At 34.6% G+C, this 16427-nt stretch overlaps 1 protein-coding gene across 3 annotated transcripts in view; it reads left to right on the top strand.

The window, feature by feature from the left end:
- TBC1D32 (TBC1 domain family member 32) overlaps positions 1-16427 on the top strand; it is a 179405-nt gene that overhangs the window by 38438 nt on the left and 124540 nt on the right. For all 3 annotated transcript variants that reach the window (XM_033093945.1, XM_033093938.1, XM_033093931.1), the window contains exons 12-16: positions 3373-3463; positions 7055-7195; positions 9724-9816; positions 11800-11942; positions 15512-15639. In XM_033093945.1, the coding sequence (XP_032949836.1) occupies positions 3373-3463; positions 7055-7195; positions 9724-9816; positions 11800-11942; positions 15512-15639 (596 nt within the window). The remainder of the gene's footprint in view (positions 1-3372; positions 3464-7054; positions 7196-9723; positions 9817-11799; positions 11943-15511; positions 15640-16427) is intronic.

Below are 16427 nucleotides of genomic sequence, written 5' to 3'. Positions count from 1 at the left end.
TCACGTGGTAGCAGATCTGAAGGACTGCCAGTTTGGGACTCCAGGGGGCCCAGTGAACAACACTCATCTTTGTCTGAAGAGCCCAGTGAATGCTGCCAAATCAGAGTATTCACGGTAATCCTAATGAAAGCTCCAGAATTGTCAAGGATTGATACCACTGTTCAATATCTGAAACAGTGCATAAAGCTGAATTTATTTCTTAATTAAGTCAGGCAAAGCGGATTGTTAATCTTACAGGGTTTTTGGGAAAAGCTTGGAACTCAGGGATTGATGGTCTTTCAGAGGGGAGAGTGAGTTCAGCCGATTGTAGAAGAATGGCAACTCAGGTGAGATTGCAGCTGACTAACTGGTTTGTGCAGATAGGTTTCCTGGAGTGTGTCTTTTGTTGTTGGCAGATGTTTAGAAGCAAAGGGCTAACACTGATTGCTTGGCTTTCAGAAGTATGTTCATTAAGATCTGTTGACATATATTGGTTTACAAAATTTTAAACTCATTCTGCTGGATACCTGTTACCATGATTATATTGGTTTATCATAGAGTAATAAAGTAGATTAAAATCAGTATCTGGTGTTTATCGTTACATATAGAAAAAAGTACTCTTTTCTGAGAATTGGGGGGAATTCTGTTATTCTTACTGAGTTGGTGTTATCTTGATTGGGGGGTGTACTCCAGGTAGTGGCAGGAAAATATTTCAGGGTAATGGAATAGCATGTTTAACGTCCTGGGGACTGGAAAATGCATAGTGCATTTGGAAATTGCACATGTTTTAGATGACAATATAGATTGCTAAGGCAGTGTGAATTAGTACTAGTGAAATTTTTTGAAAATCAGTTCTCTGAAAGCTAATGTTAAGTGGATGAAGATTTTTGAAATGTTCTTGGATGCTTTACTTTGGGTATATGTCATTTTACTTCAGTTTGTTTAATTCATGCCTGGTGCAGGGCATAATTCCATAAAAGCAGAAAAGACCTACTTAAAGGAAATCTTTAGCCCCTTTTGCAAATGACAGAGTTCAGTTTGTTGTAAATGTCAGTTTTGAGTGTGTTTCAAATCTAACTGGTGTGTGTTGGTGGGTGAGATTTTCATTGAGTTTGCTTTTGATGAGTTGGTCTTTTGACTGTTTACATGTTGAATTGGCTTTTGGTGTCTGATTTTTACACAGGTAGATGTATTTCTGCATTTGTTTGTGCATATGTGTGTGTGGTTAGGGAGGAGGACACCTGAAGGATAAGCAGAGTAAGACTGTCAGATCATAAAAGAATTTTTGTATAATGTCAAATTTAGGAGATTGGCATTTATTCTGGAATTGTGGTGAGCCACTGATAGGTTTTTAAGTACTGAAGTGATGTCGTATGAAGGCTTTGGAATATGGGTTTAAGGTGCTAGGTGAAAATAGGGGAGAAATGTTGAAGCAAAGAGATTAAGAGGCTTTGCAGTAATCCTAGCAAAAGATGATGGAAACATGAATAAAGACTCTTGACAGTGTGAGTTGGGGTAAATGGATGGACTCAGGAGTACCATATTTAGAATGTGGGATTGAAAGGACTTGCCTTTTTGAATGGGGAGTGGGTGAGGACATACTGAGTGACTAATGTCATTCATTGAGATAAACAGCAGTAGGAGAATAATAGGAGAGTGGGGAAAGGTAGTAACTTTAGATTTGGTAGATTTGATCACATCTAGTTTGAGATTCGGATTTTTAGGACTCAATTTTATATTATTGATCTGAATCCCTACAGTTTGATTAAAGAAGATGTATAGATATGGGAGCGGGTACCCAAGACACCCCCCAGATTTGATGATTTTTCTGGGAGGATTTGCAGCACTCAGCATATAGTCATAACAACCGCTGTGATTTATAAGAAAAAGTATACAAAGCAAAATTGGCATATGAAAAAGGCACATTTGATCAAGTCTTTTTCCCAGTAGACTCCACTTCATTCCTCCCGAATAAAATTGTGACAGCGTATGTGAAAAGTTATCCACCAGGGAAGTTCATTTAAGAATGTCTATTTTTTTAAAATTGCTGGTTGATCACATAGACATCTTCTGTCTAGCACAAACCAGGATCCAGTCTCCTGGAAGAAAAGAAGGTGTTCAGCATAAATTACATTGTCTGTACAGTTTAGGTATAGTGAATTTCTCTTATTCTCGGAATGGTGGGAACCCTCCTGAAATACAAGTTCTTAGATGTTAGTAAAGCAAGGTCCAACCTCGTATGCAGGCCTTTCTAATTATGGAAGTCCTGCCATGTTAGCACTTTTCTGCATAAAACTGATAAGAATGAATGAGACTGAGAAATCCATCAGTTCCTTGACACCACAGTTACGAACTTGCTTCTATCCATACAACCTTCATCTTTTTCTCATTTAAAGCTTAATCCTTCCTTCACCTTCTTTTCTCTCCTGTATAGTCAAGCTCTTCATCTCTAATGGCTTCCTCTCATGACAGTTAAGCGTGATTATATCCTTCTCACCTGAAAAATAATTCAGTCTGGACTCCAAGACCCCCTATACCAGCTGTTGTCCTCCTTTTTCCCCTTTTCTTCACAGCCAACCTTCCTGAAAATTGAAATTGTATTAGCTGCCTTTACTTTTTCAGTTCCCATTCCTTTTTGTTGTAATCTATAATCCCCAAACCCTCTTGAAACTGATCTTTTCAAAATCACCAACAACTTCCTTATTATCAAATCTAACAATTGTAACTACTTACCTTACTGGTGGCTTCTATTTTCTATGAGAATTAGAATGAGGTCATCTATCAGAAGTAGGTAGGTGCAGAGGAAAGGGGAGAAGATTTGAAATCTCTGCTTGTGGAGAATGGGAGAAGAAGGTAGAATGGAGTCACAGGAGAGTCACTGGGTACAGCAGAGGAGATAATTTTTTATTGTGACAGTTCTTTAAATTATGAGATTTTTCTTTATCAGTTTTCAGTAAATCTGGTATCTGAAATGGAAATGAAGTCTTGATCTAGTTTATATTTTGTTGGCTAGGTCAGAGGAAAAAACTCTTAAGGCAGGAGAATTGGGGATATTGGGAAGAGTTTTTAAAATCATGGCCATAGAATTTTTGCATCTTTAATTATAAAATGTGAAGTATGTGTCTATTTTTTTGTCTATTAACACCAACATTATAAAAGCATTATACTTGTTGAACTATAAATATTTTCAGTGTTTCCCAGAATATGCCATAGTTAAAATGTAATTGGGGAGACTGAACTTTAGTGGCCTGCAAAGGAACTATTATTCTAAATAGTCTAAATATTTCTCTTAAATATCTTTTCAGCGTATTTTTACAGCCTTGACTAATTTCTTTTAATACTTGAACTTGTAGGCTGCCAATTTCTATAATTAATAAGTTATTATTTTATTAGATAACTACAGCAGTTCAGCAGTGTGTTCAATACTTTGAGTTATGTGAGACCATGAAAACTGATAAGATTTTGGGACATTCAAAGCATTGTGGTAAGTCTAGTTTTCTCTGTTATATACTTTTAAAAATAATACATTTTATTAATAAAGACAGCTTAGTAATAATTTTTATTTTTAAATAGTTTTTAGTACCATGATAAATTAGATTACTTTTGCTAATGTAAAATATTTTCACAAATTTAAAAGATACACCATAATGATGGCTTTTTGTAACAGATCTACATTTGAAAAATGTATTATCATACTGATTCTTACCAAATGCAGTTTTTCAGTTCATCCTAGAGTATATGCTCTAGTCTGTGTATACAGCAATAATATACTTCACACTTTTTCCTCTAGTATAGCAACCATTTAATCATCACTTATGCATTTTAGTGGAAGGAAAATTTCTATAAAATACTGTTTTATTATTGGGCAACCTACTCCACTCTGTGATTCTTCTCTGCTTATCCCTAGTCTGAGCTAAAATAGCCTAGATGTTTCGTAATCTAGCCCTAATCTCTCTCTGTAATCTTATTTCTAGTCATTGATTAAAGTGAATTTTACAGTCAGATTCTTCTGTATACCAATGCCTGAACACCTTTGTCATTCTATTCCTACTGACTGCCCCAATCCATAGTCCCATACATTAATGTATATCTTATTTATTGTGAAAAAAATGCACTTTAGTTTAAATTTTTCAAGAAGGATTTTCTGCCTATTCTGAATTTTTATTATATTTTTGCTTACCTCACAAAACCTGTCATATAAATTAGGTATTTATCATTCTGTTATTTTTATTTTATGTCACTTCTCTAAGCAAATAGTAAATCCTCTGAGAGTATGAAGATACCTTATTTTTTTTATCCTTGGGTAAATTCTTTATCTAACTCATGCAAGAAAAATGGTTTAAGACCAATAACTAATGGGTTTCAAAAGCTAGTGTTTCATAATGGAGGAGAAAGTGCAAAAACCAGAATTTATTCTTTAAAAGGAATAAAAGGATAAAAAGGAAAGGATAGTTAAGTTTGTGTCAACTTACCTCATTTATAAATTTATAGATTTTTTTAACTTCTTGATTTTAAAATGTTTTTATCTAGCTTTTTTTTTTTGCACCCTCCCACCTCCTTACCCCTCCACCCCCAGCCTTTCACTTCTTTTCCTTCTTCCCTTTCTTCTTAGGGTGTTTCACTGCATTCTTCTACCATTCCTTTCAAAATTTTTGCTCTTTTTTATTTCAGAGTTTTCTGCCTGCAGTTTCCCAACTTTAGATCAATTCAACCTTTCGTCTTTTCTGGTCCTCAGGAAATTAAGCAGAGTGCGATGTAAATTGATAGTGCACATATATACTTTTCTAACCTCAGCTGCTGTCTGTGTTGCTTTGGGATCCTCTTAGGTGTTCTTTCTTCAGTGTTTCATAACAGCTACTGTAAGCCTTCACCAGTCTCATCAAGCCCCCCGCCTTGTTCCTGGCTACTTTTCTCTCAAGAGGAGACCTTCATCCTATACTTCACTAGAAAAATGGCACTTTCCAGATATAAATTCCCCACATGTCCTGCTTCTGTGCATACAAATGCATGTTTATATGCTTTTGTCAATATCCCCTTTGTTTGGGCCACAATGAATGAGGAGGTATCCTTGTGTTCCCGGTTGATCTCTTTGTTCTTCTGTTCCTGTCTGGCGTTCTTTGTGTTTTTGCTCGTTACTGTGTATCCCTTTCTATTGGTACCTTCTGCTGCATCCTCTAAACCTACTTACATATCTTTCATAAAAAACAGCAAATTCACATGTACCTTACTCTCTGCTTTCCTTCAGAGAAAAATCCTCTAAGTATTCTCTATACGCCCAGGCCGCATTTTCTTCCACCTCTTACTTGTTTTTCCACTGCAGAAATGAGGCTCCTATTTCTGCCACTTCACGACCTTCCCATTGTCAACTTCCCCTCTTTCTTGTCCTCATTTTACAGCACTTGCCTCTGTTGACCTTTTCCCTTCTCTTTCTGGTACCATTCTTTCTTGGATTTCCTCATTCTCATCTAACAAATTCTTAAACACTTGAGAACCTCGTTTCTTTTCGTGTTTGTACTCACAAAAGTTTTGCCCTTTGTTCTTTTCTCACCTTAATCTACTTGTTCTTTCTTGGGGAAGCCTGTTCACTCTCATGGTTTCAAATATTATGTCTGAAATATTTAAGTCCACACTCTTTTCCTGAATTCTAGACCCATGTGTTCATATTGTATTTAGCATAACTGTCCACGGGCATTTCAATATTTAAATGTTAAGGGCTAAAATCACTTTCTTCTCTTTCTAGACCTGTCTCCCCCTCCACCCTTTAGAATTACTTAAATAGAAGAAAAATTCACTATGTACAGATATTTGAGTTAGGAACTTCAGAATTTTCTTACTTTTTCCCAGTCCACAGGCAGTCCCGTCTAAGGCATGCTGATTTTATTTTCTTGAACATTTACTGTGTTTCCCCTAAAATAAGACCTAGCCCGACCATCAGCTCTACTGTGTCTTTTGGAGGAAAAATTAGTATAAGACCCGGTCTTATTTTACTATAAGACCGGGTCATATAAAATACAATACGATGCAATACAGTGCAATACAATACAATACACAATACAATACAATATCCGGTCTTATTTTACCATAAGACTGGGTCTTACATAATATAATATAAGACCGGGTCTTGCATTAATTTTTGCTCCAAAAGACACATTAGAGCTGATGGTCGGGCTAGGTCTTATTTTTGGGGAAACACGGTATTTTTATCTATCTGCTCTTCATTCTTTTTGCTGAGGCTTTTTGTTTATGATATTTTTGATGATTCTTATTTCAAGCTTTGACCTTCTTCCATCCACCTTTTGTGCTGCATTAGAATCAGTTTTATACATGCATATTTGATTGTTACTTTCCTGCTTAAAACCCTTTAATATTGTCCCAATTGCCTCTATAAGAAGGCCTATATTCCTTCTGGGATTAAGTTTTCCATGTTCTACTCTTATGCCCTCTAGCCTCTTGTCTCTACCACTTGTCCTCCCCATTCTCTGGCTACATTAGACTGTCATACTCTGAGTTGGAAGGCCAGTCATGTTTCTGATTGGTTTTTGACACCAGCAAATTGTTCAAGGTCTTGTATAAAACACATACTCAATAGGTCTTGAATATATGAATGAATGGTGAATGAATGATGTATATTTGAAGGTTTCTATTATTTTAGAGATTCTAATTTCATTTGCTAACATGGTTATAAGTATAATCTTTTGTAGCACTGACTTTTAGTTGGTAAAATTAAATACTAACAAATGTTTTCTATTGATTTCCTCCCTCCCTTAACTTACTCTTGAAGTCTCTCTTGATGATAGATGATAACTCTGATAATCGGAGGGTATTTGTTTTAGAATGACACTGTGTACATATTATACTTTTCTGATTGTTAAATTTTATAGCAAATGCTTTTCCCCAGAGATTTAGGTGTTAAAGGATCTTAGGAAACGGTAAGGAAATTATTATTTTTTAAAATTTACATCAACTGTCTCCATTATAGACTGTAAACTTGTTTGATGTTTAGAAGGGAATGAAGACAGGTACTATAAAATATAATGGCATTAAAATAAATGTAATTGTTTACCTCTCTCTTAAGGAAACAAACAGAAAACTTTCTACTATTCAGGGCGAGAATTACAATATATTTATTTCATCCATTCACTGTGCCTTTTGGGAAGATTATTGATCTATACACAAGGCAGAAAGCTATTTCCCATAAAGCTGAAGAATAAAAAAGGTATGTACAACTAGGATAAATGAATATGTTCAGGTATGATAAGATTTATGGACTATGGATTATTAGAACTTGGAGATTTTGCATGGTCTTTTCTAGGGCACTTAGCAACATACTTTTTAGTCTGTTGATGGCTTGTACACCTTGAAGTGGTACATTATTTTTCGTTTTCAGTACGTGATTTTTCCTTCATGTGTAGTTTTTTCTATTCATCCAGTCTTTAATGCTTACCTTATTTCTCTCTGCCTTTCAAAATCCCGAGCGATCCAGGTCTGGATTTAGAACTTGAAGACCTAGTTTTAGTAGTGTCAAACTACTAAAACTATAAATTAGTTGTTTCATTTTCTTTATCTGTAAAAGTGGAATAATGATATGAATAATGTTGGGATCACAGATTTTTTTGTGATTATCAAAAACATGATGTTTGAGAATACTGGTTTATAAATTGCAAAGCCCTGTGACCTTTGATATTTTACTGTGTTATTGTTACCCTAAGTCCATTTTTAAAGTTTTCCTCATCAAACTTCAGCACATGATGTTAGTTAGTTATCTTCCTTACCTCCCTTAAAACTTCAAGTCTATACTAGGATATAGTATGGAGATAAGCAAATGTTTTCTGTGATGTGCAGGCAATACATATTTTGGTTTTTTGTGGGCCACATACTCTGTGTTGCATGTTCTGTGTGTGTGTATGTGTGTGTGAGTGTGCATGCATGTGCACGTGCATATGCTCATGTGTGCAAAAAAGAGTTACCACAGCATGCCTGAGACTGCTACCCTTAGAAAGGCCTGGTTACAATGTCAGACCTTGGCTGGCAACTGGGAAATTGGATAATCTCACTATTTCTAGAACTGATAGGAGTGGCACACTCTGCCTAAACTGTTTGTATACACAGGGTGGTGTATGCTCTATTACTGCTTTCCTTTTGGGAGTCTGGAGTCTTCTTATGTGTTAGGCAAAGGGTACTTAAGTGCTCAACCCCGAATAAAAACCTTGGGCACTGAGTTTCTAATGAACTTCCATGGTAGACAACATGTCATGTGTGTTGTCACACATAACTCATTGCTGGAAGAATTAAATGTATTCTGTGTGACTCCACTGGGAGAGAACCCTTGGATGCTTGTACTTGCTTTGCTCTGGACTTCACATTTTCCTTATTGATTTTGCTTTGTATCTTTCTGTTGTAAAAAAAAAAAATCATAGCTGGGAGTACAACTATATGTTGAATCTTGTGAGTCTTCTCAGTAAATCATTGAATCTGGGCATGGTTTTGAGGACATCTGACACATTTTACATGCCTTTAAAAATTAAAAAAAAAAAAATTTCTTAGCTTGCCAGCCTTACAAAATTAGTCCAGAATGGCTATAGTTTGCCAATCTTGTTACAGAGTATGTTCATTTTGAACACATTTTTTGTTTCCTAATTGTTTTATTTACCTAAATCATTTTAGGCTGATTGTGAGCTCCTTGAGTAAAGAAACTGTTATATGTCCTTCTCTTGTATTTCCTGTGGTAGTGTAATTCTAGGCATAATGGGTACTCAGTAGAGAACTGACTTTCAAGAAAAGTGCTGGCGTTTTATAGGATATGGTTAAACTTAGCAGACTTAGAAAGCTTTATATATACTTATGATGTTATTGCAGTTATTCAACTGATGTTTATATGTCTTTCATCTGTAGTTTAGCACTTTATGTTGACTTTTAACATTACATTTTGTCCTATCAAATATCACAGGTCATCTCTAAACTCAGTTTTGAGAGCTCTATTCTACTGTATTATCATAGGTCAGCATTTACCTTTAAGTTTCACATGTGCTTTCACCAGAATCTTTTTATGGGAAGGTTCTGTAGCAGAGGTTGGTAAACTACAGCTGGTGGGCCAAATCTTATACATTGTTTTGTATAGCTTGTGAGGTAGGAATAGTTTTTATGTTCTTAAAGTAGTGGAAAAAAATAAAAGAATATTTTGTGATGTGAAAAATATATAAATACCAGTTTGGTGTACATAATGTCTTATTGGAAAATGGCCACAATTGTTCATTGCATATTATCTATGGCTACTTTAGTGCTACAGCATCAGAATTATTTATCATAGAAACTGTTTGGCCACAAAGTCTAAAATAGTGACTACCTGGTCCAGAAAAAGTTTTCTGACCTTGATTCTGTAGTGCTATATAGATGAGTTAACTGGATCAAGACATTAAGCTGAATTGCATTGATCCTAATTGAATAAAATCAAGCAGTCCTGGTCAGATTCATAGATGTTCCTATGGTAGGTTTATATTAAGTGATTAGTTCAATGTAAATGGTAAAACTACACCTTCACGTAGCACCTACTGCATCACTTGCCTTATCACCTTTTAATTTACTTTAATTTGTTCTTCTGGAGTCTTTGGTCTTAGACGATAGCCCCTTTCTCCCTGATTATACCACAGTCTGTGAAAGCTCAGACTAGGACGTTGGAAGCGCAGTTAAATTTTTGTAAGTTTTAAATCTGTGCCAGAAAATAATTTTCTTTTTCTTTTTTTGAAGATTCAGTTTCCCTCACGGATCTTCTGGTTCTGTTTATCCAACTTATCTATTACTCACCAAGTTGTCCAAAGATAACATCAGCTGCACATTTAGGTAATTCTGCTTCTATTTTAAATAGAGAAATAGAAAACGTCTAAAAATACTCTAATAATCTGTTGTCTAGATGTTTTGATGACTGACCTAGTTTAGTAGAGAGGTTTCGTAAAATCCAGTATTATTCGTAACAAATTACATTGGTCTTGGAAGTAAACCATGAAATTTAAATTTGTTCATTGATGTTTTAAGATGTTCCTGATCTGCTTTTTTATTTGGACTCAATTTTGCTGAGAATTTTAATGTTGTTCTTTATTAACATTAAAATGTTGTTAAGTAATGCTGTTAAGGGAAGTTTGATTGATAGCTATGAATGTATTATTTTCTTCCTATTTTGTATTCTTTATATTTTCCTGGATGTTTGGATCAGCTTGCTTTTTTCAGCTCACATCCAAAACTTTATGATCTTCTCTTACTAAAGAATAAAGTCCCCAGTTCCCAAAAAAAGCTTCATGATTTTCAGTAAATGCCTTTTAGTGTTTAATATTTAAACACAGTGTTTTAAACATTAACATTTAAAAGATAACATAATTTTTCCTTTGAATATCAATGAAAATTTCCAAAGTGAAATACTTTAACAAAGCACCCCCATAATCTATAGACTTATAGTGTCCTAGACCTGGAGGTTACTCTAGAAATACTGGCACAGAGTCTGAGTGAATCATGGGGAAAAAATGGTCTGGGCCTTATGTTAGTGCTATAATAGCGCATCTGTCAATTGGTAGGTTTTATCTTTGCAGTTATAATGGCATACTTGTCCTAACAATGGCTCTCACACTCTTTTTGCCTTTACATCATTTACATGTATAAAGTACTGGTTAGGTTCCCCCGCTGTGTGCTCCTACAGCATTCTGTGCTTCCTTTGTGACAAAAAAATATCCTTCTTTGTTATAATTACTTTTTAATGTCTTGGCTTACCATCTAGTGGACTGTTTTTGTCTTATTACTTCTGTCTACATTGCCTAACACAGTGTCTGACACTCAAAAATAGTAGATAATTGGATGAATGAATGAATGGCCATATGCTCATCAATGATATCTCATTGCAAATAGGGTTTCTCATCTGGAGCTGGTTCAAAAAAAATCACTTAACTTTCCTTTTCCATTTTCTTTTTGTCAAGTATTGACTTGAAGTCTTAGTGTGTTTATGGAGTATTGAGTATTGTAACAAATTGAGAACTTTGGTGTTATTTTAGTATTGTATCTTACTAGGACAACCTGACACTGCCGGCTTTTGGTTCCTTAATTTCTTCTTTTTCTGAGTATATTAAGTAAAATAATCTGAGTATATTAAGTAAATAATCTGCAAATACATTTTTTATGAAACTGAAAATATCGTTATCTATTTTAATGACCATTCTGGTTGTTACATTTATGTATATTTGTATTTTCCCGTATATATATTTAAAAAAAATCTTAAAAGTGCTCATTTATTTCACTGGTTTTATGGTATCACAAGAAGTATACTAGTCTATAGGAAAATTCTCCTCTCCTCTGCCTTCTTTTTGGCTATTTTGTCTTAATGACTCTACTTTTCTACCAGATCAACACCTGAATACACATTTTAAGAAAAAGAATAAGAGTAAATATTACATATAATAATAAAAGTGAAAGTAAATGTTTGCCGGGAGAGAAAAGTTATAAATTTGCTTCGAACCACATCCTCACTTTCAAGCAATGATTTAATTTCAAACAGCAAATAACCCTACAGTGTTATCTTTTGGCATTCATATTTGTCATTTATTCACTTTTTATTAACTTGAAGATATGTTAAGCTAATTCTTAATCTCCTTAAGTTTCAGGTTATAATTTGGTAATACATCATCCTTTGGACATTTGAGTTTATGATTTTTAAACTATTTAACCTTGACGATGGACTTTTTGGAACAGCAATAGCTAACTCATAAATAAAAGATAAAAGATACATTAAGTACTTCATGTTTAAGGTTTTAATTAAAACAAGAACTCCTTCTTGCTTTACAGAGAATTATTCTCCTGCAAGTATGGTGACTGAAGTTCTATGGATACTCTGTGATCAGAAAGAATGTGCAATCGGATGCTTATATAACAACATTGTAGTTGAGGCACTTCTTCAGCCTGTTCATGATTTAATGAAAGGCACTAAGGTTGGTATTGACTAAAGAGAAAAAGTCTCTTATTTGGGTATTAGTGAATATTCAATGGGGTTTTATTTCTAAATTTTATATATTTGAAAAACTATTTTATTATACCATCTTTCCTTAGACGGATGTATTTTATGCTGGCAGATTTTTATTTATTGTTAAGGCCTAAGTTTATGCAGTCAATGGATTTATTAGTTATGACAATGTGGGAGAAAAACACATATAACATCTTAAATTTTTTTTTTCCTAGTTAGGCTTAGATCTGCAGATTATTGTAAGGACTGAAAAAAAGTTATTTTGTTAAGAAGCTATTTGTCTTGCAAATTTAATAAATCTTGTGAATGTTTTATTATTTGTCTTAACGGCAATTTTATAGCCTTTGGAAATATGATTATTTTTCTGAAAAGCCAGCTGTTTTATAAGAAGAACTAGTACTACTTTAGGAAAAAAGCTTACAAACATCCCAGTTCTAAACATGTATATGTCTCTCTACAGTTTGTACAGTATACTGCCTCACATTATATAAATTAATCCTTACAACCGAGGCTCAAAGAAGTGACATGTTAAAGGTCAGATAGTTAACAGTGGCAGAGTTGGTACCACTGCTAGTACTGCTGTCTGTCTATATCCCTTCACTTCTATGATTTAAGCTTCTGGGGAGTGACTTAAAGCTTGTTAGTAAGCTAAAGGTTTTTGCCTTTCCATGTCTGTGTTATGTAGTGTTTTTACTGATCGCATCTGCCTCTTATGCTTACCCCTCAATGGACTGGGCAGCTGCTCACCCATTCATGTTTTCATTGTTTATTCAGAAAACATTAAGCATTTATGTGAATGTGGTACTAGGTATGGGATTCTGCGAGATTAAGGACATATAATGATAAATTACGTTGATGATCTTACAGTCAACCCTGGGAAAACAAATAAGTAGGGAAGAAACAAATAGGATACCTAATACAGCTTAATATAATAGAATGTCATAATATAAATAGTATTGTGAAATATAAACCACGTACCAGAGCAGAGAAATGTGCTCCTGGATCTTATACCATAGCTATTTTTGTGTCTTTGCTTTCATATATCTTTAGTGTTTTATTTTCTTTTGGCATTTTTCCTTTGCCTGTAAGTATGTCTGAGTCTGTCTCATAGTTGGGATGGGAAATGCTCTTGATTACCCAGTGTATATCTTTATCTGCCACTTAATATCTGATCTTTCTAATGATAAACTTTTAATTATGGAAGGATGCCATTGTTGTCTTGGCTCCCTCTCCTCCCAATCATTTTTCAAATAATTGCATTATGATCTTGCCTTCATCATATCACTGATGCTGCTTTGATTGCTGTTGCCCATAGCTTCCTAAATATGTAGCTACTGACCACTTTTAGACTGTTATTTACCTGATTGTTAACACAGTATACAACTTCTGAAATTATGAAGTTATGTTTACTTGGCCTTCTTAACCCTTTTGCCGTGACATTCGTTTATATCCGAATGACTATATCCGAAATTTTTATACATAAAAATAATGGCATTTATATACAAAGCAGCTCAAATTGCTATTATTAAACACATAAAATAGTCAAAATATCAACTTTGTGGTTTTTGTGGATTTCTGACACATTTGAAAAAAAAACACCTTGAAATCAATTAATGTAGCGAAAGAGTTAAAATCATTTAATGGAGGGAAGCCATTTGTCTTTTTAACAAATGATGCTAGAGTAATTGGACATCCATAGGCTAAAAAAGGAACCTCAATCTAAGCATCATATGATACACAAAAATTAATTCAAAATGGACCATGTCACCCCTCCGTTTCTTTCCGTTCTTTCTCTGTCACTTCTGAGGGCTCCCCTTCCAAGTCCTTGCTTTCTTCAGTGATTCAGGACCAGGTTCACTTTCTTTTCTCTTAGTACACTTTTCCTGGATAATCTCCTGTAGTCCCTTGGATTAGATATATGTGTATAGTTAACTCCTAAATTTAGATCTCTTAAGCTCCAGAGTCGTCTTTAGCTGCCTGCTGAGCACCTTTTCAAGTTATTCGATGAGGAAATCAAACTCACCATTTTAAAAACAGTATTTTTCAGCCCATGCTCCACTTCTTCAAGCTTGCTCATATTTCCTGTGTGGGGAGCAGGACTACTGTAAATCCACACTCCTTCCTCATTGTTTTCATTCAATTTGTAATTCAGACTTATAGATTTGTTTTCCTGCATATCTCTGAAATCCATGCATTTCTCTTAATTCCCATTGCTACTGCTTTTGCTTAAACCCTGCTAATTCCTTGCTTGGAATATTGAAATAATTTTCTTACTTTCTTACAGTTTTTCACCTTTCTAGCCTATCCTCTATGTTGCCACTAAGACTGTTAATGATGCTTTCCTGCTTGTTGCTTGCTAGATAAATTTCAAACTTTTAAACTAGACATTTACCAAGCTTTCCATTTTCTTGTATCCTACTTATTTTCTTTCTCATATATTCCAGTTATAACATCATTTGCATTTTCTAAACAAGGTTATAATATTTCCCTGTTTGCATATGTTTCCCTCACCCTGGAAAGTCTTAAATTACTTGACAAATTCCTCTCTTCTGAGAACGTTATATTTTTCTCTGATGTTTTCTCCTAATTCTGGCAGCGAGGTGTTTCTCTATTCAGTAAGTCCTCACTTAACATCATCTATAGATTCTGTGACTTTAAGAGAAACAACATATAAGAAAGTCAATTTTACCACAGGCTAATTGGTATACGAGGTCTGACAATTACTTTCCCCAGCTTGTGGCAACGATGTTGCTAATCTTTTTTGATATCAGAGGGATTATTCATTATGAATTTGTACGAACTGGACAAACAGTTAACCAAGTTGACTATTTGGAAGTGCTGAAAAGCTGCATGAAAAAGTTAGATGACCTGAATTTTTCACCAACAATTCATGGCTCTTGTATTATGACAATGCACCAACTTGCACGGCACTGTCTGTGAGGGAGTTTTTAGCCAGTAAACAAATCACTGTATTGGAACACTCTCCCTACTCACCTGATCTGTCCCCCAATGACTTCTTTCTTTACCCGAGGATAAAGGAAATATGGAAAGGAAGACATTTTGATGACATTTAGGACATCAAGGGTAATACGACGGCAGTTCTGATGGCCATTCCAGAAAGAGTTCCAAAATTGCTTTGAAGGGTGTACTCGGTGCTGGTGTCAATGCATAGCTTCCCAAGGGGAGTACTTCGAAGGTGACCATAGTGATACTCAGCAGTGAGATATAGCACTTTTTCTAGAATGAGTTCGTGAACTTAATTATCAGACCTATAAAACTAGTAGGAGCAGCGATTCTGTCAACTGTCTTAATAAACAATAACTGGTTTGGGTAAAAAGTCTGTTTGTATTTGCCTCATCAGCTATGCTGGTAAGAGAATATATATCTAATGAAACATTTAATTCTGACATTATTTCACAGCCAAATTACTTTATTGTAGTAATATAACTTCATTAGAATATACTACCACCCTTGAATTTTAGTCTGTGATATGTTAGCATGTTATAAAATTGTATGATTTATCTTTTTAATGTACAGCCTGCTTCAAATTGCTCTGAAACAGCTTTAATTCATATAGCTGATATTTTGGCAAGAATTGCATCCACAGAAGAAGGACTTACCTTACTTCTTTATGGAGAAAATATGAACTCTTCTGAAGAAAAAAGGTATGTGTCTGTTTTAAATAATCTGTGGAATTTTTAGGATATTTTCTTAATCTGATTCAAAGTTTCAAAATGTCATGCTATATGTTAATGAAACTCTGGATAACTATTTGAAGTAGAGGTAGCTTTCCTGACCAGTCGCTGATAACATACTAGAATGATCTTGAGAAAGTTGAACAAGTAGCCAAGATATGGACTATGCTGGCAGATGTCTGTCATTTTAAAATGAGAATAGGAGGGCTCACTCTAGATGGGATCTTTTGGCTACTTTGGACTCTTGTAGTTTAAACTTCCAAAGCCACACATGATTCAAATCAAACCTCACAAAGGTACACAAAGGAAAAGCAAACTATTTCCTCATCTACCTTCTGTACCCTTCTTCAGTTTCATCTCCTGGCTCAAGCAGTGCTAACATTTTGGCTATGCTTCTAGATGTCTCTGTGTTTATAATGATGCGTCAAACATATGTTCATGGAATTTTTATTTCCTCTTTACAAAAGAGGATGCTCTTTACAAAAGAGGATGTATAACCATGATTATCTTTCTAGGTGAATACAGAATGAAACACTATTCTTAACAGTTCCATAATAATTTTTGATATGGCTTTACCATAACTTATTCAGACTTCCCCCTTACTAATGGATATCAAGTTGTATCTAGGATTTTGCCTCTATAAATAATGCCACAGTAACCGTTCTTTTACTTTATCCTGTTGATGTGATGGATTACATTAACTGATTTCTGAATATTGAACCAGAGGGGCATACGTAGAGTAAATCCCATTTGGTTGT

Source organism: Rhinolophus ferrumequinum, chromosome 3, assembly GCF_004115265.2.
Source record: "Rhinolophus ferrumequinum isolate MPI-CBG mRhiFer1 chromosome 3, mRhiFer1_v1.p, whole genome shotgun sequence".
Lineage (NCBI taxonomy): Eukaryota > Metazoa > Chordata > Mammalia > Chiroptera > Rhinolophidae > Rhinolophus > Rhinolophus ferrumequinum.
This window is presented reverse-complemented; position numbering and strand designations above follow the sequence as displayed.